Source organism: Heptranchias perlo, chromosome 2 (assembly GCF_035084215.1).
Source record: "Heptranchias perlo isolate sHepPer1 chromosome 2, sHepPer1.hap1, whole genome shotgun sequence".
NCBI lineage: Eukaryota > Metazoa > Chordata > Chondrichthyes > Hexanchiformes > Hexanchidae > Heptranchias > Heptranchias perlo.
The window spans coordinates 160,733,626-160,758,589 of NC_090326.1; the positions used below are offsets into that span (position 1 = coordinate 160,733,626).

The 24,964-nt window shown below is 45.4% G+C and overlaps 1 protein-coding gene across 1 annotated transcript in view; it reads right to left on the reverse strand.

Annotated features, from left to right (window-relative positions):
- LOC137334602 (pituitary adenylate cyclase-activating polypeptide type I receptor-like) overlaps positions 1-24,964 on the reverse strand; it is a 231,867-nt gene that overhangs the window by 162,870 nt on the left and 44,033 nt on the right. Inside the window, exon 2 of the mRNA XM_067999414.1 lies at positions 16,050-16,248. Coding sequence (XP_067855515.1) covers positions 16,050-16,088 — 39 coding nt within the window. The 5' untranslated portion in view covers positions 16,089-16,248. The remainder of the gene's footprint in view (positions 1-16,049; positions 16,249-24,964) is intronic.

Sequence of the window (24,964 nt, forward strand, 5' to 3'; positions counted from 1 at the left end):
TGCACCCGAGCCAAATCCTCCATGAAGGCCTCCCATTGTTCAGTTACTGTTTTGCCTGCCAAGTTTTGATTCCAATCCACCTGGGCAAGATCCCTTTTGAATTCAATGAAATTTGCTCTCCTCCAGTTAAGCATTTTCACATTTCATTGTTCCTTGTCCTTTTCCATTATTATTCTAAACTTAATGATATTATGATCACTGTTTCCCAAATGCTCCCCCACTGAAACATGCTCCACCTGCCCCACTTCATTCCTCAGAACTAGATCCAGCACTGTTTCCTTCCTGCTTGGGCTGGATACATACTGTTCTCTTGTACACATTTCAGGAGTTACTCCCCCTCTTTGCCCTTTACACTTTTACTGTCCCAGTCTATATTGGGATAATTGAAGTCCCCCATTATCACTACTCTATAGTCCTTGCATCTTTCTGTAATTTGCCTGCAAATGTTCTCCTCTATCTCCTTCCCACTATTTGGTGGCCTAGAGTGTACACCCAGTTGGGTAATAGCTCATCTATTGTTCCCTAATTCTAACCAAATAGATTCTGTCTTTGTCCCCTCAACTACATCATCCCTTTCCAGTGCTACAATAGTTTCTTTGATCAATACTGTCCCCCCTCCTTTCTCTCCTTCCCTACCTTTCCTGAATACCTTGTATCCAGGAATATTAAGTACCCAATCCTCCCCTTCTTTGAGCCGGGTCTCTGTTATTGCCACTATATCATGGTCCCGTATGGCGACTTGTGCCTGCAGCTCACCAACCCTATTTACCACATTACGTGCATTCACACACATGCATTCCAATCTCGTGTTAGACTGCCTTGCATTTGTCCCCTGATTGATCCCTCCTATTTCGAAACTATTCTTTACTCTATTGCTGCTTGTCCCTCCCAGTCCTCTGTGCACTCTGTTTCTCTTCTCTAATGTTTCATCCTGGTGCCCAACCCCCTGCCAAATTAGTTTAAACACTCCGCCTTAATTAGGTCCAGGGACCCTGTCCTACCTTAAACCACCCTTCCTGGCTACTGTTGCATCTGTTACCCTCCATGTAAGGAACTATTGTCCTAAATTTGTCCTTCCTAACCCTTGATCTGCTCCCATGGTGCATAAAAATATAAGATATACTTCCATAAGTTATGCTCAGAGACATCTCTTTCTGATGTTGTCGGATCCTAGCTTAAAATTGTTCCTTATCACCTACTGCCACAGCTTCAGATGCCGGAACTGTTGAGTCATCACTGAGATGTCAGTGGCCAGCAATCAACTCATTATGAAAGATAGCAAAGGAGCACTTTTGTCAAAGTGTCAGCCGTGGCTTGGTGGGTAGCACTCTCACCTCTGAATCACCAGCTTGTGGGTTCAAGCCTCACACCAGGGACCTGAGCACAACGATCTAGGCTAAAACTGAGGGAGCACTTCACTGTCTATAGATTATAGAACAGTTCCTGCAGATTGGAGGGTGGCAAATATAACCCCACCATTTAAAAAAAAGAGGGAGAGAGAAAACAGGGAACTACAGACTGGTTAGCCTAACATCAGTAGTAGGGAAAATGCTAGAGTCTATTATAAAGGATGTGATAACAGGACACTTAGAAAATAGCAACAATATTAGACAAAGTCAACATGGATTTATGAAAGGGAAATTGTGTTTGACAAACCTACTGGAGTTTTTTGAGGATGTAACTAGTAGAATAGATAAGGGAGAACCAGTGGATGTGGTGGATTTGGATTTTCAGAAGCCCTTTGATAAAGGCCCACATAAGAGGTTAGTGTGCAAAATTAAAGCACATGGGATTGGTGGTAATATACTGGCATGGATTGAAAATTGGTTAATAGACAAGAAACAGTGAGTATGTATAATTGGGTCTTTTTTGGGGTGGCAGGCAGTGACTAGTGGGGTACCGCAGGGATCAGTGCTTGGGCCCCAGCTATTCACAATATATATCAATGATTTGGATGAGGGAACCAAATGCAATATTTCCAATTTTGCTGACGACACAAAATTAGGTGGGATTGTGAGTTGTGAGGAGGATGCAAAGAGGCTTCAAGGTGATTTAGACAAGTTGAGTGAGTGGGCAAATACATGGCAGATGTGGTATAATGTGAATAAATGTGAAGTTATCCACTTCAGATGGAAAAACAGAAAGGCAGAGTATTATTTAAATGGTGATAGATTGGGAAATGTTGATGTACAAAGGGACCTGGGTGTCCTTGTACACCAGTCACTGAAAGCAAACATGCAGGTGCAGCAAGCAGTTAGGAAGGCAAATGGTATGTTGGCCTTCATTGCAAGAGGATTTGAGTACAGGACCAAGGATGTCTTACTGCAGTTATAAAGGGCCTTGGTGAGACCAAACCTGGAATATTGTGTGCAGATTTGGTCTCCTTTCCTAAGAAAGGATGTACTTGCCATAGAGGGAGTGCAGCAAAGGTTCACCAGACTGATTCCTGGGATGGCAGGACTGTCGTATGAGGAGAGATTGGGTCGACTAGGCCTGTATTCACTCGAGTTTAGAAGAATGAAAGGGGATCTCATTGAAACGTATAAAATTCTGACAGGGCTAGACAGACTGGATGCAGGGAGGATGTTTCCCCTGGCTGGGGGGTCCAGAACGAGGGGTCACATTCTCAGATTACGGGATAGGACATTTAGGACTGAGATGAGGAGAAATTTCTTCACTCAGAGGGTGGTGAACCTGTGGAATTCTCTACCACAGAAGGCTGTGGAGGCCAAGTCCCTGAATATATTTAAGAAGTGAGTTTAAAATAAAATTGCTGGACTATAACTTGGTGTTGTAAAATTGTTTACAATATTTAAGAAGGAGATAGATTTCTAGACACAAAAGGCATCAAGGGGTATGGGGAGAGAGCGGGAATATGGTATTGAAATAGAGGATCAGCCATGATTATACTGAATGGTGGAGCAGGCTCGAAGGGCCGAATGGCCTGCTCCTATGTTTCTATGGAGGTGCCTTCTTTCGGGTGAGATGCTAAACTGAGGCCCTGTCTGCCCTCTCAGGTGGATGTAAAAGATCCCGTGGCCACTTTTTGAAGAAGAGCAGTGGATTCCTTCCTGGTGTCCTGGGCCAATATTTATCACTCAACCAACATCACTAAAACAGATTATCTGATCTTTAACACATTACTGTTTGTGGGACCTGAGGTTGTGAAATCTGCTGTATAAATGAAAGTCTTTCTTTCTTATATTGACGAAACGAGGGACATCATAGTCATACCTTCTACCCTGCATCACACTGCCCTGTTCGATGACACCATTACCTTTTATTACCTATCATTTGTTTGTTGAGGCCTGTTAAGGATTTACCTCCATGGCATCGCCCCCTCTCTATCTTCCAAACCTACAATCCTCAGAGAAACCTGCATTCCTCCACTTCTGGCCTCTTGTGCATCCCCGATTTCCATTATCCCTCCATTGGCGGCCGTCCTAGTTCTTTGACCAAGCTTTTGATCTCCTGTCCTAATATCTCCTTATGTGGTTTGGTGTCAAATTTTGTCTACTAACACTCCTTTGAAGCGCCTTGGGACACTTTACTACGTTAAAGGCGCTGTATAAATGCAAGTTATTGTTGTTACTGTTACGATGCCCTGTCTGTGCTTGTGTGTGCATGTGACTTTTGGTTCCGTCCATAAGTAAAGCTCAACATATCCAATCACAAGAGGAGCAATCAACACAGGAAACAGAACGCTGATACCATATGGTGCTCTAGTGACTACACCTCGAGTACGTTGTCTAGTTCTGGTCCTCAAGAGAGTGAAACCCCGAGATGGTAAATTGAAGAGTCACAAGACTGCTCTCTACTGTCGGAGGAATTGAGTTTTGGGGAAACTTGGCCTTTTCGGCCTTCGGAGAGTTGATCTTATAGAGCTTTATAAGCTGGGAAACGGTACGTAAAATGTAGGTCTGCAACATTACTGTAAACTACATTGTAACAAAGGATCAAGAGGGCAAATAGCAAAAGGCAAATTTCGGACAGACGTCAGGAAATTCCTCTTCACAGAATGAACAACCAGCTCACAGGGGTCGGAATTAGCCTTGGCGGGTACTGCAAAATGAGTCGCCCGTTATATGCAACTAAATATCGAGCAGGGAGTATAGCAGGCAACTGATAACATACTTGCCTGTTTTGTGCTACCACGCAAGATAAATTTCTAACCCGAAGAATGGATTTTTGGGTAGAACCACGTGGAGACAAAGGCCTCGATTTTAATCCCCTCCTGACCGGGGGGTGGGGAAGGGGGGGGGGTCAGGGAAATATGGGAATCTAGCAACCCAACCCCAACCTGTCGCCTTCCTGGCCACCGAAATATTTATGGGGTGACGATGCAGGCTCTGGACGAGGCTCCCGGCCGGCCAGGCTGTCAATCAGAGTCTGCACATATTTATTTAAATGAGGCCCTGCCGTTAAGTTCGGCAGGGTGTCCACCTCCCTGGCCTCGCCGTGTTCCTCGTCCATTAGCGGGCTCTCCCACATCCTTCTCGCCTCCCCGTTAATATCAGGGCCAGAGAGTCTGGAATCATCGAGGAAACAATTGGATGCTGCGATGGGAGGGACTGCAGGCTTTACTTGGATAAAGAGAAAGGCATACTCGAAGTACATAGACAATAAAGACGAGGAAGACACAATGGAATATGAAGAGGTTAGGAAGGATATCAAAAAAAACAATTAGGGAAGCAAAGTGGAACTACAAAATTAAATTATCAAGGAATATAAAAAGAAATAATATTTTACAAGACACGTAAATAACAAAAGAAAAATCAGGATAGGGATAGGGCCACTCAGGGATACACAAGATAAACTCACAGGTAATGTCAGCGAAATGGCAGAAATATTGAATGGTTACTTTGCCTCAGTATTTACCTGGGAGACTAACAAGGTGGGCATGACATTAGAAGAAGAGATCAAAAAAGATATAAAATCATTTAAGATAGAAAGGGGGGAGATAATTGATAAACTAATCAAACTTAGAGAGGATAAAACCCCTGGTCCAGATGGATTGCATCCACACATATTAAAAAGTTAGAGAAGAGATAGCAGAGGCACTATTACATATATATAAAAATTCATTAGAAAAGGGAATGGTGCCAGAGGACTGGCGGACAGTTAATTTGATTTCTATATTTAAAAAGGGAGATAGAACAAGTCCAGGGAACTATAGATCAGTTAGCTTAACGTCAGTGGTAGGAAAAATAATGGAATCTTTACTGAAAGATGTAATAAAAAAAATCTAGAGAACGGAAATATAATAAAGAATAGTCAGCACAGATTTCAGAAGGGAAAGTCATGCTTGATCAACCTTATTGAATTCTTTGAAGTAGTAACAGAATGGGTAGACAAGGGCAATGCAGTAAATCTAATATGTTTGGATTTTCAAAAGGCCTTCGACAAGGTTGTATCTTAGTGCAGACTCATGACTAAGGTCAGAACATGTGGAGTCATGGGACAGGTAGCAGAATGGGTAGCAAGTTGGCCACAAAACAGAAAATAGAGAGTAGGAGTTATGGTTAGTTACTCAGACTGGCAAAAGGTGGGAGGTGGTGTTCCACAAGGATCAGTGCTGGGACCACTGTTGTGCACAATTTACATTAACGATTTGGATTCAGGAATCGGAAGTACAATTTCAAAACTTGTGGACGACACCAAATTGGGGGTGGGGGGTGGTTAATACAAAGGAAGAATGTGTCAAAATGCAAGAGGATATTAATAAACTTGTAGAATGGGTGTGTAATTGGCAAATTAATTTCATAGAATCATAGAATCATAGAAGTTTACAACATGGAAACAGGCCCTTCGGCCCAACATGTCCATGTCGCCCAGTTTATACCACTAAGCTAGTCCCAATTGCCTGCACTTGGCCCATATCCCTCTATACCCATCTTACCCATGTAACTGTCCAAATGCTTTTTAAAAGACAAAATTGTACCCGCCTCTACTACTGCCCCTGGCAGCTCGTTCCAGACACTCACCACCCTTTGAGTGAAAAAATTGCCCCTCTGGACCCTTTTGTATCTCTCCCCTCTCACCTTAAATCTATGTCCCCTCGTTATAGACTCCCCTATCTTTGGGAAAAGATTTTGACTATCTACCTTATCTATGCCCCTCATTATTTTATAGACTTCTATAAGATCACCCCTAAACCTCCTACTCTCCAGGGAAAAAAGTCTCAGTCTATCCAACCTCTCCCTATAAGTCAAACCATCAAGTCCCGGTAGCATCCTAGTAAATCTTTTCTGCACTCTTTCTAGTTTAATAATATCCTTTCTATAATAGAGTGACCAGAACTGTACACAGTATTCCAAGTGTGGCCTTACTAATGTCTTGTACAACTTCAACAAGACACCCCAACTCCTGTATTCAATGTTCTGACCAATGGAACCAAGCATGCTGAATGCCTTCTTCACCACCCTATCCACCTGTGACTCCACTTTCAAGGAGCTATAAACCTGTACCTCTCCCTATAAGTCAAACTCAATATCAATAAGTGTGAGATGGTGCATTTTGGTAGGAAGAATAAGCTTACTGCTTGGATAATAACAGTCTAAAGGGATAAAGGAGCAAAGGGATCTAGGGTTACAGATACACAAATCACTAAAAGTAGCGACGCAGGTTAATAAGGCCATAAAAAAAGCAAATCAAGCACTGGGGTTCATTTCTAGCGGGATAGAACTGAAAATCAGAGAAGTTATGTTAAACTTGTATAGAACCATGGTTAGAACACACTAGGAGTACTGTGAACAGTTCTGGTCTCCATATTATACAAGGGATATTCTGCCCACCATGCCTGCACTGACCCTTTGAAAGAGCTATCTGATTACTCACACTCTTACCCCATAGCTCCGCAAATTAATTTTATCTATGCTGCTCAATATCTTATACATGACCACACTTGGAGTACTGTGCACAGTTCTGGTCTGCAGATTATAAAAAGGATATAGAGGCATTGGAGAGGGTGCAAAAAAAGATTTTCAAGGATGATACCAGAACTGAGAGGATATACTTATCAGGAAAGGCTGAACAGGCTGGGGCTCTTTTCTCGAGAAAAGAGAAGGTTGAGGCGTGATCTGATGGAGGCCTTTAAGATAATGTAATGGTTTGATCAGGTAGACGTAGAGAAAATGTTTCCACTTGTGGGAAAGTCCAAAACTAGAGGTCATAAATATAAAATAGTCGCTAATAAATCCAACAGTGAGTTCAGGAGAAACTTCTTTACCCAGACAGTGGTGAGAATGTGGAACTCACTACCACAAGGAGCATAGATGCATTTAAAAGGAAGATAGATAAGTATGCTGATACAGTTAGACGAAGTAGGGAATGTGGAGCATAAACACCGACACAGACCAGTTGGGCCAAATGGCCTGTTTCTGTGTTGTAGTTTCAATGTAACGTGATGCAGCTTGATGAATGAGCTAAAGACGAGCCATTTGGCTTTTCTCGTCCACATCTATCTTGTGATCCTTTCTCTGTCAGAGTCTGGATGGCGTGCTGTGTATTTTGAAAGTTTTCTGCTTTTGCTTCAGAATTACAGCATTGTTGGCATTTCTTTTTGTCCCTCGAGTCCTATTAGGGCAAGTTGACCAATCCTTGGTTCTCAGCAGGAAGTGGGGTAAAGATTGAAGAGTCCTTCTTACAAAGCAGCCCCAAGGTCACATGACATCATCTTACAAGAGCCAAAGCTCTTACAAAAGATCCCAAGCTCTAATGACACTATCATAAAAAGGAGCCCTAGGTCAAATGAAACCATCTTACGAAGGGGCCCAAGGTGGAAAGGTGGTTTCTTACCAAAGATCCCAAGGTTGAAGTACACCATCTTACAGAGAAACCCAAATCTGAATGTGAGCTATCTTGCAAAGGAAGCTCAACATCAAATGGCAGCTTCTTACAAAGAAACCCACAGTTGAATGGTGCCTCCTTACAAAGGGGTCCTAGGCAGAGAGATGTTCTCTTACAAAGGGGTCCTAGGCAGAGAGATGTTCTCTTACAAAGGGGTCCTAGGTGGAGAGATGTTCTCTTACAAAGGGGTCCTAGGTGGAGAGATGTTCTCTTACAAAGGGGCCCTAGGTGGAGAGATGTTCTCTTACAAAGGGGCCCTAGGTGGAGAGATGTTCTCTTACAAAGGGGTCCTAGGCGGAGAGATGTTCTCTTACAAAGGGGTCCTAGGCGGAGAGATGTTCTCTTACAAAGGGGTCCTAGGCGGAGAGATGTTCTCTTACAAAGGGGTCCTAGGTGGAGAGATGTTCTCTAACAAAGGGGTCCTAGGCAGAGAGATGTTCTCTTACAAAGGGGTCCTAGGTGGAGAGATGTACTCTTACAAAGGGGTCCTAGGCAGAGAGATGTTCTCTTACAAAGGGGTCCTGGGTGGAGAGATGTTCTCTTACAAAGGGGTCCTAGGTGGAGAGATGTTCTCTTACAAAGGGGTCCTAGGCAGAGAGATGTTCTGTTACAAAGGGGTCCTAGGCGGAGAGATGTTCCACTACAAAGGGGTCCTAGGCGGAGAGATGTTCTCTTACAAAGGGGTCCTAGGTGGAGAGGTGTTCTCTTACAAAGGGGTCCTAGGCGGAGAGATGTTCCACTACAAAGGGGTCCTAGGTGGAGAGGTGTTCTCTTACAAAGGGGTCCTAGGCGGAGAGATGTTCTCTTACAAAGGGGTCCTAGGTGGAGAGATGTTCTCTTACAACGGGGTCCTAGGTGGAGAGATGTTCTCTTACAAAGGGGTCCTAGGCGGAGAGATGTTCTCTTACAAAGGGGTCCTAGGCGGAGAGATGTTCTCTTACAAAGGGGTCCTAGGCGGAGAGATGTTCTCTTACAAAGGGGTCCTAGGCGGAGAGATGTTCTCTTACAAAGGGGTCCTAGGCGGAGAGATGTTCTCTTACAAAGGGGTCCTAGGCGGAGAGATGTTCTCTTACAAAGGGGTCCCAGGCGGAGAGATGTTCTCTTACAAAGGGGTCCTGGGTAGAAAAGCGTTCTCTTGAATTGCCCCTTCTTGCAAAGTGTTAGATTTCTTTCATCAAGTGCAAATCGTGACATGAAATTTTATTAAACGAATCATAACAGCCTTAAAACCCTCTCCATTTGAAATGCTGTCTCAATCCAACATGGAAAATGTTAACAACAACAGCTTGCATTTATATCGTGCCTTTAACGTAGTAAAACATCCCAAGGTGCTTCAAGGAGCATAATCAAACAAAATTTGATATTGAGCCACATAAGGCGATACTAAGACAGGTAACCAAAAGCTTGGTCAAAGAGATAGGTTTTAAGGAGCATCTTAAAGGAGGAGAGAGAGGTGGAGAGGCGGAGAGTTTTAGGGAGGGAATTCCAGAGCTTAGGGCCTAGGCAGCTGAAGGCACGGCCGCCAAATGGTGGAGCAATTAAAATCGGGGATGCGCAAGAGGCCAGAATCAGAGGAGCGCAGAGATCTTGGAGGCTTGTAAGGCTGGAGGAGGTTACAGAGATAGGGAGGGGGAAGCTATGGAGGGATTTGTAAACAAGGATGAGAATTTTAAAATCAAGGTGTTGCCGGACAGGGAGCCAATGTAGGTCAACGAGCACAGGGGTGATGGGTGAACGGGACTTGCCGCGAGTTAGGATACGGGCAGCAGAGTTTTGGATGAGCTCAAGTTTATGGAGGGTGGAAGATGGGAGGACGGCCAGGTGAGCATTGGAATAGTCCAGTCTAGAGGTAACAAGGGCATGGATGAGAGTTTCAGCAGCAGATAAGATGAGGCAGGGGCAGAGACAGGAGATGTTACGGAGGTGGAAGTAAGTGGTCTTGGTGATGGAGGGGATTATGGGGTCAGAGCTCACCTCACGGTCAAATAGAATGCCAAGGTTGCAAACAGTCTGGTTCAGGCTCAGACAGTGGCCAGGGAGAGGGATGGAGTTGGTGGATAGGGAACGGAGTTTGTGGTGGGGACCAAAGACAATGGCTTTGGTCTTCCCAATATTTAGTTGGAGGAATTTTCTGCTAATCCAGGATGTCGGACAAGCAGTGTGACAAATCAGAGACAGTGGAGGGTGCAAGAGAGGCAGAGGTGAGGTAGAGCTGAGTATCATCAGAACTGGTTTGATAGGAATGGAACCAGGAGAGGGCAATCCCACCCAGCTGGATGTCAGAGGATAGGCGTTGGAGGACGATGGTGTGGTCAACTGTGTCAAAGGCTGCAGACAGTTCGAGAAGGATGAGGAGGGATAGTTTACCACAGTCACAGTCACATAGGATGTCATTTGTGACTTTGATAAGGGCCGTTTCAGTACTGTGGTAGGGGCGGAAACCTGATTGGAGGGGGTTCAAACATGGAGTTGTGAGAATGATGGGCACAGATTTGGGAGGGGACAACACGTTCAAGGACTTTGGAGAAGAAAGGGAGTTTGGAGATGGGGCGGTAGTTTGCAAGGCCAGAGGGGTCAAGGGTGTTTTTTTTGATGGGGGGGGTGTTGACGGCAGATTTGAAGGGAAGGGGACAATACCTGAGGAGAGGGAACCATTAACAATATCAGCTAACATGGGAGCCTGGAAGGGAAGTTGGGTGATCAGCAGTTTGGTGGGAAAAGGGTCGAGGGAGCAGGAGATGGATCTCATGGACAAGATGAGCTCGGAGAGGGCATGAGGGGAGGTAGGAGAGAAACTAGAGAAAGATGTGAGTTCAGGGCTAGGGCAGGGGGGAACCTTGGCTTGGTGGGCTAGGGGAAGGGAGGGAAACGGCAAAAGCAACTGAATGGATGGTCTCAATCTTAGTAACAAAGAAGTCCATGAGCTCCTCGCATTTATTGTTGGAGGTGAGGGTGGAGGATGCAGGGGAGAGGGGTTTAAGAAGACGAATTGTCATGGAGAAGAGGCTTTGCATTCCAGGATGATCCCGGAATAGTGAGCAGTTTTGGCAGAGGAGAGCAGGATCCGATCGTGTTTTATGTGGCCCAGCCAGATCTGGCGACGAATGGCTAAACCAGTTGTCTGCCATAAAATAAGCATCCAGCAGAGCCAACCCACCCAAGCATCAAGCTCAGGGTCCCCAGGAGCATGAACAATAACCCAAAACAGGCTTACAACAAAGAGGAGAAAAAAAACACAAGTAATTGAAATCCGAAGTAAATCAAAGCAATTGCTGCAAATGCACATCTGCTCATTAAGCATCTGAAAGAGAAATGACAGATAAATGATGATGCGTCTTCACCCCAAAACATTAACCTGTCTCTTCCCTTTTCAGAAGCTGTTGTTTATTTCCAGCGTTTTCTATTTTTGTAACAATACGTTGCATCCTACTGATTAAAATCCATGAAGAGTGGGACTCATACAGTGAATCAATGTAATTACAGCCCACCTGTGGCTCTGGCTTGATTCCCTGCTCACATCCATTATCGGCCCTCGGGTAAACATTTGCTCAGTCCAGGGAGCCCCAAGATAGAAACAACGATGGATTATTGGAAACTTGGTCACCTTCTCACAGGTTAAAGGCGCTATGTAAATGCAAGTGGACTCATCGCAGAGCAAGCGGTCCCAACGCAGAAATAGTGGTCCCATCGCAGAGCCAAGCGGTCCCATCGCAGAGCCAAGCAGTCCCATCACAGAGCCAAGCGATCCCATCACAGAGCCAAGTGCGCCCATCACAGAGCCAAGTGCGCCCATCGCAGAGCCAAGCGGCCCCATCGCAGAGCCAAGCGGGCCCATCGCAGAGCCAAGCGGGCCCATCGCAGAGCCAAGCGATCCCATCGCAGAGCCAAGCGGCCCCATCGCAGAGCCACGCGGCACCATCGCAGAGCCAAGCGGCCCCATCATAGAGCCAAGCGGGCCCATCGCAGAGCCAAGCGGGCCCATCGCAGAGCCAAGCGGTCCCATCGCAGAGCCAAGTGGGCCCATCGCAGAGCCAAGTGGGCCCATCGCAGAGCCAAGCAATTCCATCACAGAGCCAAGTGGGCCCATCGCAGAGCCAAGCAGTCCCATCACAGAGCCAAGTGGTCCCATCGCAGAGCCAAGCGGCCCCATCGCAGAGCCAGGAATATGTCTGGTTCCACGTAAGGTTGCCCTTGGCCGACAGGCAGAATTTTCGAAGGCCGTGCCAGCAATGGGGCCTTGTGCACATTGGAAAACCGCAGCAGTTATCCGATCCAAGGTCTGTGTAAGGATAAATGGAAGACTCACCAAACCCATTCCTCTTGAACGAGGAGTGAGAAGAGGTTGTCCACTGTTACCTATCCTATTCAACACCTTCATCATAAAGAAACATCTCAGATTGCCTGACAAAAACATGCGTTTGTTTTTCACAGATGATATCGTGATGTTAGTGGATTATTCAGGGGACCTAGTACAGTCCAATAACTCAACAAGGCAGGGTTGAGGTAGTCCATAATACTCCTGAGGATTAACCAGCCAGCCTAGCGCATTAATGGGACTTGTCACTGAGGGGCTGGGGTTCTTTACACTCAGCTCCAGCTAAGCTTTCGAGCCAATGTCCCAACATTTAGGGTTAGGTTTTAATTAGGATACACAGCATGAAGTTTATCAGGGCTCTGTGTTGCGTGGTTTTAGCTGGTTAAACTCCAGCAGCTCTCCTGCACTCATTCAACGATTCCCTGACCCTCAACTGTTCCGAATCTGTGTCTGAGCTCTCTGGGCTCAGGTAAGTGGGATGTATCTCTGCGGGGCGAGAGTGTATACAACCTTTCGAGTAAATAGAAACTCGAAACCAAAAAGCAAAATACCCCGGATGCTGGAAATCTGAAATAAAAGCAGAAAATGCTGGAAATATTCAGCAAGTGGAGAGAAAAACAGAGTTAACGTTTCAGGTTGATGACCTAATGTTAGTTCTGACGAAGGGTTATCGACCTGAAACGTTAACTCTGTTTCTTTCACCACAGATGCTGCCTCACTTGCTGAGTATTTCCAGCATTTCCTGTTCTTATATTAAGTAGAAACTCTATGTGCATTTCTCAGTCGCTTTATTTAGAGACTTAAACATGGTGATGCCAAACCCCACTAAATGACCTAATTAATTAATTAATTAATTAAAGGCTACAAGAATGCAGGGTAGAACATGAGACTGCTTAGGAAACTGGTTAAAAACAAGAAACAGACTGTATTTTTGACAAGTAAAATGTCGGACTGGAATGGGTGCAGTCCCATAAAGGTTACAGTTGGGATTCCGATTGTTTCTTTTAATTCATTCATGGGATGTGGGCATCGCTGGCGAGGCCGGCATTTATTGCCCATCCCTAATTACCCTTGAGAAGGTGGTGGTGAACCGCCTTCTTGAACCGCTGCAGTCCATGTGGTGAAGGTTCTCCCACAATGTTGTTAGGAAGGGAGTTCCAGGATTTTGACCCAGCGACGATGAAGGAACGGCGATATATTTCCAAGTTGGAGGGGAACGTGCAGGTGGTGTTGTTCCCATGTGCCTGCTGCCCTTGTCCTTCTAGGTGGTAGAGGTCGCAGGTTTGGGAGGTGCTGTCGAAGAAGCCTTGGCGAGTTGCTGCAGGGCATCCTGTGGATGGTACACACTGCAGCCACGGTGCGGCGGTGGTGGAGGGAGTGAATGTTTAAGGTGGTGGATGGGGTGCCAATCAAGCGGCTGCTTTGTCCTGGATGGTGTCGAGCTTCTTGAGTGTTGTTGGAGCTGCACTCATCCAGGCAAGTGGAGAGTATTCCATCACACTCCTGACTTGTGCCTTGTAGATGGTGGAAAGGCTTTGGGGAGTCAGGAGGTGAGTCACTCACCGCAGAATACCCAGCCTCTGACCTGCTCTTGTAACATAACTTCCACCCCCTTGTATCCCAGCCCACTTGAGATAAAGGCCAATATTCCATTAACCTTTTTAATTATTTTGGCTACTGATGTAAAAATGGGGATGCAGAAAAAGGATTTGGACTATTTATGCAATTGGGCAGACGCAAGGCAAATAAAATTTAATGTGGGTGTAGGTACATAAGGAGACCCAGGAGTAACAGTTAGAGAGGGATATAAGTTATGCACAGGACTTTTGATCAAGGTTCTCAATACTTGCACATTCAGAAAAGGCAAATTTCACATATTATGCTTGGGCTTAATAAAGATATTATAAAATAACCTGATTGAAAAGAAGATAAGCATATGGAGGCTGAGGACACAGTGTGTTAACATTTACGTCATTGTTGAAGATGCTGGAAGATTCCTATCGTTTCGAAGACCAATAATATATTGAAGATAATCACAGAAGTGAGAATGGGAGAATAGTGGAGTCATGTTAGTGTGCACTCTATCTCCAGAAAGCCCAGGGGTCATCACACACTGACTGACCACTGTGACACATGCAATGGCACCAATGAATCTGATTTAAGCGCCAATTCCTCCAGCATATGCAAACCCAAGAGGGGTGGAACATGTACCAACAGTTACTTGAGAGAGAGGCAATGACATGAGTCAGTGTGAGGCGTTAACGTCTTTACCAAACAGGTGACCGTTCTAACCATCTCTAACAGTTGTGTACTAAAAACATTGCTTGGTGGCAACAATCCAAAGGAATTGCACCTGTAGGTGGCACAGCGAGGACAACATTATGTGCAATACCGTTATATCACACAGTGTAATGTAACATAACCGTATGCGACATAATGTAATGTTTCTTATGTAACATAATGTTATGTGATGTGACATGTCATCATGTGACACGGCTGCCTAAAGCAAAATTTAGGAACCCACCTTTGCAACCATGCATGTGAGCGAAAGATTAAAAACGGTTCTGTTACAAAGAATATCCTTAATATAAAAGATCTTTGAACTGATAAGGAAATGAAAAAGTTAAATTTAGGAATACTGCCTTATAAAAGAAATCTCCTTGATTTCCTTATAAAAACAAAGCAACACTCACTAAACTCAATAAAGAAGTATTAGGATTTCACACCACCGATGAGGAAAGAACCCGACATCCTCCTCTCTCTCCACCCCTCGTATCCCCCGCCACGCAGAAGCAGAAATCCCCTTGTTGAGGCAAAATTTGTGCGTAGACATCCCATCTCCACTGAGGAAAACTGCCCCTGGTCTCCTGTCTCTCCCCAACTCCTCACCTCCCTCTCTCCCTTACCTCTACTCCTCCGTCTTCTCCTCCCCCGTCTTCTCTCCCCCTCCCCCATTTATTCTCGTCTTCTCCTCGCTTTCTCACCTCCTATTCTCTGCTACTTTACTTCACTCCTCCCACCTGTTAATTGTATCCATGTGATTTATATCAATTAGTGTTAATTGTATTCAGGTGGTGTGTATCAATTGTCCATTTATAAGCGAGCTGACCTAGGGTGTGGTGTGGGGGTAATGTGGATCTCTGTGAATAAAAGCAACTGAAGACCAGGCTATCTTGTTTAAAACACCACCTTCCTTCTCATTCCCTCCCCTCTTTCTGCCCCCTCCTTCCCTCTCCTCTTGTCCCTCTCCCCCTCCCCCTCCTTCTATACTCCCGTCCCTTTCCTCCCCCCTCCCTCTCTGCTCCTTCTCTCTCTCAGCCTGAAGCCAATACATAGGACCTCGGTTTGCCATCTCAACCGGAGGAGAACACCTCTTGACAAAGAGGCAGCCCCTCAGTTCGTGCACTGGAGTGAGCGCCAGGCCAGATTGCGAGCTCGAGCCCCTGGTAAACTGGCTCAACTGCCAACCGACCCAGGGGCATGAGCATTGCCTAGAGCCAAGCGGGCACGCTGCCAAAACTGAAGTCAGAGAGGCAGGAGCGAAGCATTCGCATCCTACCCTGGCCTCAATCACAGTGTGCACTGCACTGCATCAATGGGTGAAGAGAAAATTATCAATTCTGTTTCTCCATATAGATCCGAAAGGCAATTTGGACACCATATGGTTAATGAAATGACAGCTTACTCAATATCTACAGGCACTGGGCACTCAATTCTCTGGCGCCGATATAAATACATCCTTTGCATTGAGACACCTAATTCATTCATAACTTAACTGTGTATTGAACCCAACATTGTCACTAATTAAATGGCACCGATCATGCTCGAGTTGGGGTGTTGGGGATGTTGGGGTGAGGGGGAATTTGGTCCCTTGATTCATTCTTACCAGAGGCAGCAGTAGGACGGCGACCAGCAAGTTCCTCATGGTGTCGGGGGTGGGGGGCTTAGTCGGAAGATCACCTCCAAACGAGAGCAATTTTTAAAAAAATTACATTCCTGTCAGGTTACTGCCGATTGTTAAAGATCATTGGGAGAGGTGTGGGCACATCTCCCGCTCCTTCACAGACTCTTCATCTTCTGCAGCTCTGAAAAAAAAATAAAGGAGAAAAGATCAACAACAAAATAAGAAAAAAAAACTGACACGAGAAAAAAAAACAAGGGGGGAAAGGGATTCTGCATCAGAATGAAAGCAAAAAAAAAACAGCAGTAAAGGGAAAAAGAGGAGTTATTTTAAGATGATGCTAGAGATTAGTGAATGGCTCCAAATGACAATTGCAAATAATGATGAGCCACCTCATTAAACACGTTTAATAATCCTTTTCGTTGGGTTTTTTTTTTGCAGTTGCACTAAAACATGCAGCAGAGCGCTCCGCACCAGGGCTGCAGAATGCCAGCTACCAGCAATCGATAGGAGAGAGAGAGAGAGAGAGGGAAAGGACAGAGAGAGAGAAGGAGAGAAGGAGAGGCACATCTCAGCTTCATTCAGAAATTTGAACTTCAGCATTCGTCATCACTACATGTTCCGGTAAACGACTCAGTGATTCATAAATCCCCTCTTTTGTGCTTTCTACTCAGGTGCGCTGCCAGAATCGTGACACTGAGTGCAAAATCCTCCGTTTCTGGATGCAGGAGGGCGGCAGACCAAACTTCACTTCATTATCAGACCCGCAAGCCAAGTCTCAGCAACTGACCATTTCAATTCGAGTTAAGATTCCCCCACCTCCCATACATATCCTTGTGTGTGATGGTTACAAAGATCAAAGGTGCTGGGAAGTGTTTGGCACAGCAACATGTATAAAACGGTACAGGGAAGACCAACCTAGAACCTTACTTCAAGCGAAATAGTTAACAGTAAACAAAGGGGGAACTTGTATTCATTTGGCGCTTTGCACGTTATCAGAATGTCCAAATTGCGTCTCGCAGCCAATTAATTACTGCCGTTCTGTAGGCAAAACACAATCGCCAATTTGCCAGCAAGGTCCCACAAACAGCAATGAGATGAATGAACCTGTGTGGGGTTTTTTTTTGGTTCAGGGATGAATGTTGGCCAGGCCACTGGGAGCAGTCCCTTGCTCTTTAGAAAAAGTCCCAGGGGATCTTTTATGTCATAACCTTTCATCTCTCATTTGACCCCGAGCTGAGCTTTCCACCCCATATCCGTTCCATCGCCAAGACCGCCTACTTCCACCTCCATAACATCGCCCGTCTCCGCCCCTGCCTCAGCTCATCTGCTGCCGAAACCCTCATCCGTGCCTTTGTTACCTCTAGACTTGTCTATTCCGATGCTCTCATGGCCGACCTTCCGTCTTTCAACCTCCATAAACTTGAGCTCATCTGAAACTCTGCTGCCCGTATCCCAGCTCGCACCAAGTCCCGTTCCACATAAGAACATATGAAATAGGAGCAGGAGTCGGCCATCCGGCCCCTCGAGCCTGCTCCGCCATTCAACAAGATCATGGCTGATCTTCTACCTCAACGCCATTTTCTTGCACTATCCCCATATCCCTTGATGCCTTTAATTCTCCCTGTGCTCGCTGACCTTCATTGGCTCCCGGTCCAGCAACGCCTGAATATTAAAATTCTCTTCCTTGTATTCAAATCCCTCCACGGCCTCACCCCTCCCTATCTCTGTAACCTCCTCCAGCCCGACAACCATCCGAGATCTCCGCGTTCTTCTAATTCTGGCCTCTTGTGCATCCCCGATTTCCTTCGCCCCTCCATTGGTGGCCGTGCCTTCAGCCCTACGCTCTCCAATTCCCTCCCTAAACCTCTCTCCCTCTATGGGTTAACTCTACACTTGCCAGCAGGGTAGCTGTGATCAAAGAGGCCGCAGACAATATCGTATCTCCAGTTCTCCGACCGACACTCCCCGTGACTGCAGCTCCCCGCTGGGAGCGCAAGATTGTGGATTTGACCCTGTGGACCCTCAGTGATTCTGACCAATTGGATGGATGTTAGTGCTGGCCACTCTGAGGTTATGTATATTTACAGTCAGCGGTGGAGTAAAACTTTCTTTACAGTGGTGAGAATGTGGAACTCGCTACCACATGGAGTGGTTGAGGCGAATAGCAGAGATGCATTTAAGGGGAAGCTAGATAAACACATGAGGGAGAAAGGAATAGAAGGATATGTTGATAGGGTTAGATGAAATAGGGTGGGAGGAGACTCGTATGGAGCATAAGCACTGGCATGGACCAGTTGGGCCGAATGGCCTGTTTCTGTGCTGTACATTCTGTGCAATTCTATGTAATGTGCCTCAGCCCCCATCTCATGATGTATTGCAGAATACTTCCATTCAGTCCTTGTGGGCCATTCTGACCGAGACTGATGATTTATGACTTAAAATGAGGCAGTGTGACGTTAGTAAGCAACTCATTAAGATGTTTGTACAAATTTTTATTTTTATTTGACGCCAAGTTTAACAAAAAAGGCGTTAACCCATTTAAAATACGTTAAAATAATGGGCCAAGGAATTCCACATGATTACAAGCTGAGGGAAGCCATTCAGCCCATTTAGTTCATCCATGAAGAAGAAAAGATCTACATCCCCCCTCAGGTCAACCAACTGTGTCTTGAATGAGCCTTTGGTTTTTGCCTGCACGACCCTGTCCAGAGGCCAGTTGACCACTTTTTGGCTGAAGAAGTTCTCGACATTTGTCCGAAACTTTCCTTTAACCTATGAATGTTTATTCTAGTGTCCTGGCATACCTTGTAGTCATAGGGCGCTAAATTGGGCCCGCTTCTAGCGTGACGTGCGCCGGACGCCATCTTGGTAAAGGGTTTAGTGCATACTCAAATAACGAACACCAGTGTCATGTAAAGTAGGGAGAAAATGCATTTGATCAGCGTGCAACACTGATTTAAAGTGATAGACACCATTTTGGTACTTAACCCTTCACTCCACGTACTGTCTTAACTGCGACCATCTGAACATGTCTTGGAGTGCCAGGAGATCACCCCACCAGTCCTATTTAAAGGGACCATGCAGGATTTACAGGCTAGTTGCTGGATTATTGCTTCTGGCTGCTGATGCATTTGTAACTGTTTTTGGAGGTCTCCTGTACTTGAATACAAAGATGAGGGATCACAGCCCAGCATTTAGAGCCAGGAGGTGCAGGAGTGAAGTTAGAAAATGCTTCTACACGCAAAGGGTGGGAGACGTTTGGAACGCTCTTCTGCAAACGGCAGTTGATGCTAGCTGAATTGTGAAGTTTAAATCTGAGACTGATAGATTTCTGTGAACCAAGGGTATTATGGGATATGGGGCTAAGGCGGGTATATGGAGTTAGGTCACAGATAAACCGTGATCTCATTGAATGGCGGAACAGGCTCGAGGGGCTAAATGCCACGGCCACTTGCTGCCTCTTGTTATGTGCCACCTCCTACTGCAAGAAAGCGGGATGCGTGTCTAGGTGATGTGCCTTTCATGGTTGAATAGCTGCCAGTGTGTGTGGGCTGTGAGTTGTGGCTGGGCGGCTTAAGAACATAAGAACATAAGAAATAGGAGCAGGAATAGGCCAATCGGCCCCTCGAGCCTGCTCCGCCATTCAATAAGATCATGGCTGATCTGATCCTAACCTCAAATCTAAATTCATGTCCAATTTCCTGCCCGCTCCCCGTAACCCCTAATTCCCTTCACTTCTAGGAAACTGTCTATTTCTGTTTTAAATTTATTTAATGATGCAGCTTCCACAGCTTCCTGGGGCAGCAAATTCCACAGACCTACTACCCTCTGAGTGAAGAAGTTTCTCCTCATCTCAGTTTTGAAAGAGCAGCCCCTTATTCTAAGATTATGCCCCCTAGTTCTAGTTTCACCCATCCTTGGGAACATCCTTACCGCATCCACCCGATCAAGCTCCTTCACAATCTTATATGTTTCAATAAGATCGCCTCTCATTCTTCTGAACTCCAATGAGTAGAGTCCCAATCTGCTCAACCTCTCCTCATATGTCCACCCCCTCATCCCCGGGATTAACCGAGTGAACCTTCTTTGTACTGTCTCGAGAGCAAGTATGTCTTTTCTTAAGTATGGAGACCAAAACTGTGTGCAGTATTCCAGGTGCGGTCTCACCAATACCTTATGTAACTGCAGCAATACCTCCTTGTTTTTATATTCTATCCCCCTAGCAATAAAAGCCAACATTCCGTTGGCCTTCTTGATCACCTGCTGCACCTGCAAACTAACTTTTTGATTTTCTTGCACGAGGACCCCCAGATCCCTTTTTACTGCAGTACTTTCCAGTTTCTCGCCATTAAGATAATAACTCGCTCTCCGATTTTTCCTGCCAAAGTGCATAACCTCACATTTTCCAATATTGTATTGCATCTGCCAAATCTCCGCCCACTCACCCAGCCTGTCTATATCCCCTTGTAGGTTTTTATGTCCTCCTCACTCTCTACTTTCCCTTCCATCTTTGTATCATCTGCAAACTTTGATATGTTACACTCGGTCCCCTCCTCCAAATCATTAATATAGATTGTAAAGTGTTGGGGACCCAGCACCGACCCCTGCGGAACACCACTGGCTACAGGTTGCCAGTCCGAGAATGAACCATTTATCCCAACTCTCTGCTTCCTGTTAGATAACCAATCCTCCACCCATGCCAGAATATTACCCCCAATGCAGTGATTCTTTATCTTGAGCAATAATCTTTTATGTGGCACCTTGTCGAATGCCTTCTGGAAGTCCAAATACACTACGTCCACTGGTTCCCCTTTATCCACCCTGTACGTTATATCCTCAAAGAACTCAAGCAAATTTGTCAGACATGACTTCCCCTTCGTAAAGCCATGCTGACTTTGTCCTATTAAATTATGTTTATCCAAATGTTCTGCTACTGTCTCCTTAATAATAGACTCCAAAATTTTACCCACCACAGATGTTAGGCTAACTGGTTTATAATTTCCAGCCTTCTGCCTACTACCCTTTTTAAATAAGGGTGTTACATTAGCAGTTTTCCAATCTGCCGGGACCTTTGCCGAGTCCAGAGAATTTTGGAAAATTATTACCAAAGCATCCACAGTCCCTACTGCCACTTCCCTCAAGACCCTAGGATGTAAGCCATCAGGTCCAGGGGATTTATCCGCCTTGAGTCCCATTAATTTACTGAGTACCAATTCCTTAGTGATTTTAATCGTATTTAGCTCCTCCCCCCCTAGAGCCCCCTGTTTGTCCAGTGTTGGGATATTCTTAGTGTCCTCTACCGTAAAGAATGAAACAAAATATTTGTTCAGCATTTTTGCCATCTCCATGTTTCCCACCATTAATTTCCCGGTCTCATCCTCTAAGGGACCTACGTTTGCCTTAGCCACCCTTTTTCTTTTTATATAACTGTAGAAACTCTTGCTATCTGTTTTTATATTTTTTGCTAATTTATTTTCATAATTTATCTTCCCTTTCTTAATCAATCCTTTCGTTACTTTTTGCTGTCTTTTGAAGAATTCCCAATCTTCTATCCTCCCACTAAGTTTGGCTACCTTATATGTCCTTGTTTTTAGTCGGATACTATCCTTAATTTCTTTACTTAGCCACAGATGGCTGTCATTTCTTTTACACCCTTTTTTCCTCAGTGGAATATATATTTTTTGAAAGTTGTAAAATAACTCCTTAAATGAACACCACTGCTCATGTACCGTCTTACCCTTTAAACTATTTTCCCAGTCCACTTTAATCAATTCCGCTCTCATACCATCATAGTCTCCTTTATTCAAGCTCAGTACGCTTGTTTGAGAACCAACCTTCTCACCCTCTAATTGGATATGGAATGTAACCTTAACTAGTAAGGATCCCCTTGGAATGCTTGTAACAGTGGTAATGTGTAAGGGTGAGAGGAAGCATCTGATGGAAAAGTTGCATACCGATGGAGTTTGTTGGTATGTAGGTGATGGGGGATGCAGTGTGCGGAGCAGTGGATGCGGCTAGTGGTGCAGTTGCTAGGAGACGCCACTTGACAGTTGACCTCACAAACCTTGACCACTCATGTCAAAGCATTGAACTTCTTCCTGCACTGCATGGTTCATGGTGATATGCGCCTGGCATTGACTTCATCCTTTACTGTCTCCCACTGTCTTTTGAGCATATATCTTGGACCCCACCTCCGCCTCTTGCACCAAGGCCTCTAGTGCATCAGCAGAGAGCCTTGGTGCATGCACACTCGTAGGCCTGGTACCAACTTGGACCGGCAGATTGGTGAGGTGTGGCCTGCAGATTGGAGGATGTGGGATTTAGTGGTGCACAACCTTTATTCAAAGTTTTAACATAACTCAACAGTTTGTAAACATAAGGATGGGGCCTGCAACTGTGTTTTACGTGTGCGATGTCTGTTCTGCGTTCAGACTCTAGGCAGACAGCACACTGTTATTTTTAGCTAATTACAGGTGCTGGCTACCTTTAAGAGATTTTGGCTGGCTGTCAGAGAGACAGCCTGCCTTTAAGAGATTCGGGCTCCCCCTGCTGGTGGAAAGTGCGAATGTCCTTGAATCCTCGTGGCAACGCAGGGTTTTTAACGCTTGGCTGGGGTGAGTGCTGAGGCAGGACGAATGGCTCGACCTGCCTGCGACGGAAGCACGGGGGCGGGTTAATCGCGGTACCCGCACCCGGTTTCATGCCTTATCCAATTTATCCCCCATAGAGGCCATTCGGCCCACCATGCCTGCACTGACCCTTTGAAAGAGCTATCTGATCAGTCCCACTCTTTCATAGAAACATAGAAAATAGGAGCAAGAGTAGGCCATTCAGCCCTTCAGGCCCTGCTCCGCCATTCAAAATGATCATTGCTGATCGTCTAACTCAGTACCCTGTTCCCGCTTTTTCCTCATATCCCTTGATCCCTTTAGCATTAAGAAATATATCTATCTCCTTCTTGAATACATCTAATGACTTGGCCTCCACTGCCTTCTGTGGTAGAGAATTCCACAGGTTCACCACCCTCTGGGTGAAGAAATTTCTCCTCATCTCGGTTCTAAATGGCATACCCCGTATCCTGAGACTCTGACCCCTGATTCTGGACTCCCCAGACATTGGGAACATCCTCCCTGCATCTAGTCTGTCTAGTCCTGTTAGAATTTTATGTGTTTCGATGAGATCACCTCTCATTCTTCTAAACTCTAGTGAATATAGGCCTAGTCGACCCAATCTCTCCTCATACGTCAGTCCTGCCATCCCAGGAATCAGTCTGGTAAACCTTCGTTGCACTCCCTCCATGGCAAGGACATCCTTCCTCAGATAAGGAGACCAAAACTGCACACAATACTCCAGATGTGGTCTCACCGAGGCCCTGTATAACTGCAGTAAGACATCCCTGCTCCTGTACTCAAATCCTCTTGCAATGAAGGCCAACATACCATTCGCCTTCCCAACTGCTTGCTGCACCTGAATGCTCGCTTTCACTGACTGGTGTACAAGGACACCTTGGTCTCATTGCACCTCCCCTTTTCCCAATCTATCACCATTCCGATAATAATCTTCCTTTCTGTTTTTACAACCAAAGTGGATAACCTCACATTTATCCACGTTATACTGCATCTGCCATGTTCTTGCCCACTCACCCAACTTGTCTAAATCACATTGGAGCCTCTGCATCCTCCTCACAGCTCACATTCCACCCCAGCTTTGTGTCGTCTGCAAACTTGGAAATGTTACATTTAGTTCCCTCATTCAAATCATTGATATATATTGTGAATAGCTGGGGTCCAAGCACTGATCCCTGCGGTACCCCACTAGTCACTGCCTGCCACCCGGAAAAAGACCCATTTATTCCTACCCTCTGTTTCCTGTCTGTCAACCAATTCGCAATCCATGCCAGTATATTCCCCCCAATCCCATGTGCTTTAATTTTGCACACCAACCTCTTGTGTGGGACCTTATCAAAAGCCTTCTGAAAATCCAAATACACCACATCCACTGGTTCTCCCCTATCTATTCTACTAGTTACATCCTCAAAAAACTCCAGTAGATTTGTTAAGCATGATTTCCCTTTCATAAACCCATGCTGGGGTGGGATGTGAGCTGTGAGGAGGATGCAAAGAGGCTCCAATGTGATTTAGACAAGTTGGGTGAGTGGGCAAGAATATGGCAGATGCAGTATAACGTGGATAAATGTGAGGTTATCCACTTTGGTTGTAAAAACAGAAAGGCAGATTATTATCTGAATGGTGATAGATTGGGAAAAGGGGATGTGCAACGAGACCTGGGTGTCCTTGTACACCAATCCCTTAATGCCCTCCAAGTGTTCTGTTATCACATCTTTTATGATAGACTCTAGCATTTTCCCCACTACTGATGTTAGGCTAACTGGTCTGTAATTCCCTGTTTTTTTTCTCCCTCCTTTTTTAAATAGCGGGGTTACATTTGCCACTCTCCAATCTGTAGGAACTGTTCCAGAGTCTATAGAATTTTGGAAGATGATCACCAATGCATCCACTATTTCCAGGGCCACTTCCTTTAGTACTCTGGGATGTAGATTATCAGGCCCTGGGGATTTGTCAGCCCCATTAATTTCCCTAACACTATTTTTTTTACTAATACTGGTTTCCTTCAGTTCCTCCCTCACTTGACCCTTGGTTCCCTAACATTTCTGGCAGGTTATTTGTGTCCTCCTTTGTGAGGACAGAACCAAAGTATGTGTTTAATTGTTCTGCCATTTCTTTGTTCCCCATTATAGAGTCATAGAGTAATAGAGTCATAGAGTTATACAGCATGGATAGAGGCCCTTCGGCCCATCGTGTCCGCGTCGGCCATCAGCCCTGTCTACTCTAATCCCATATTCCAGCATTTGGTCCGTAGCCTTGTATGCTATGGCA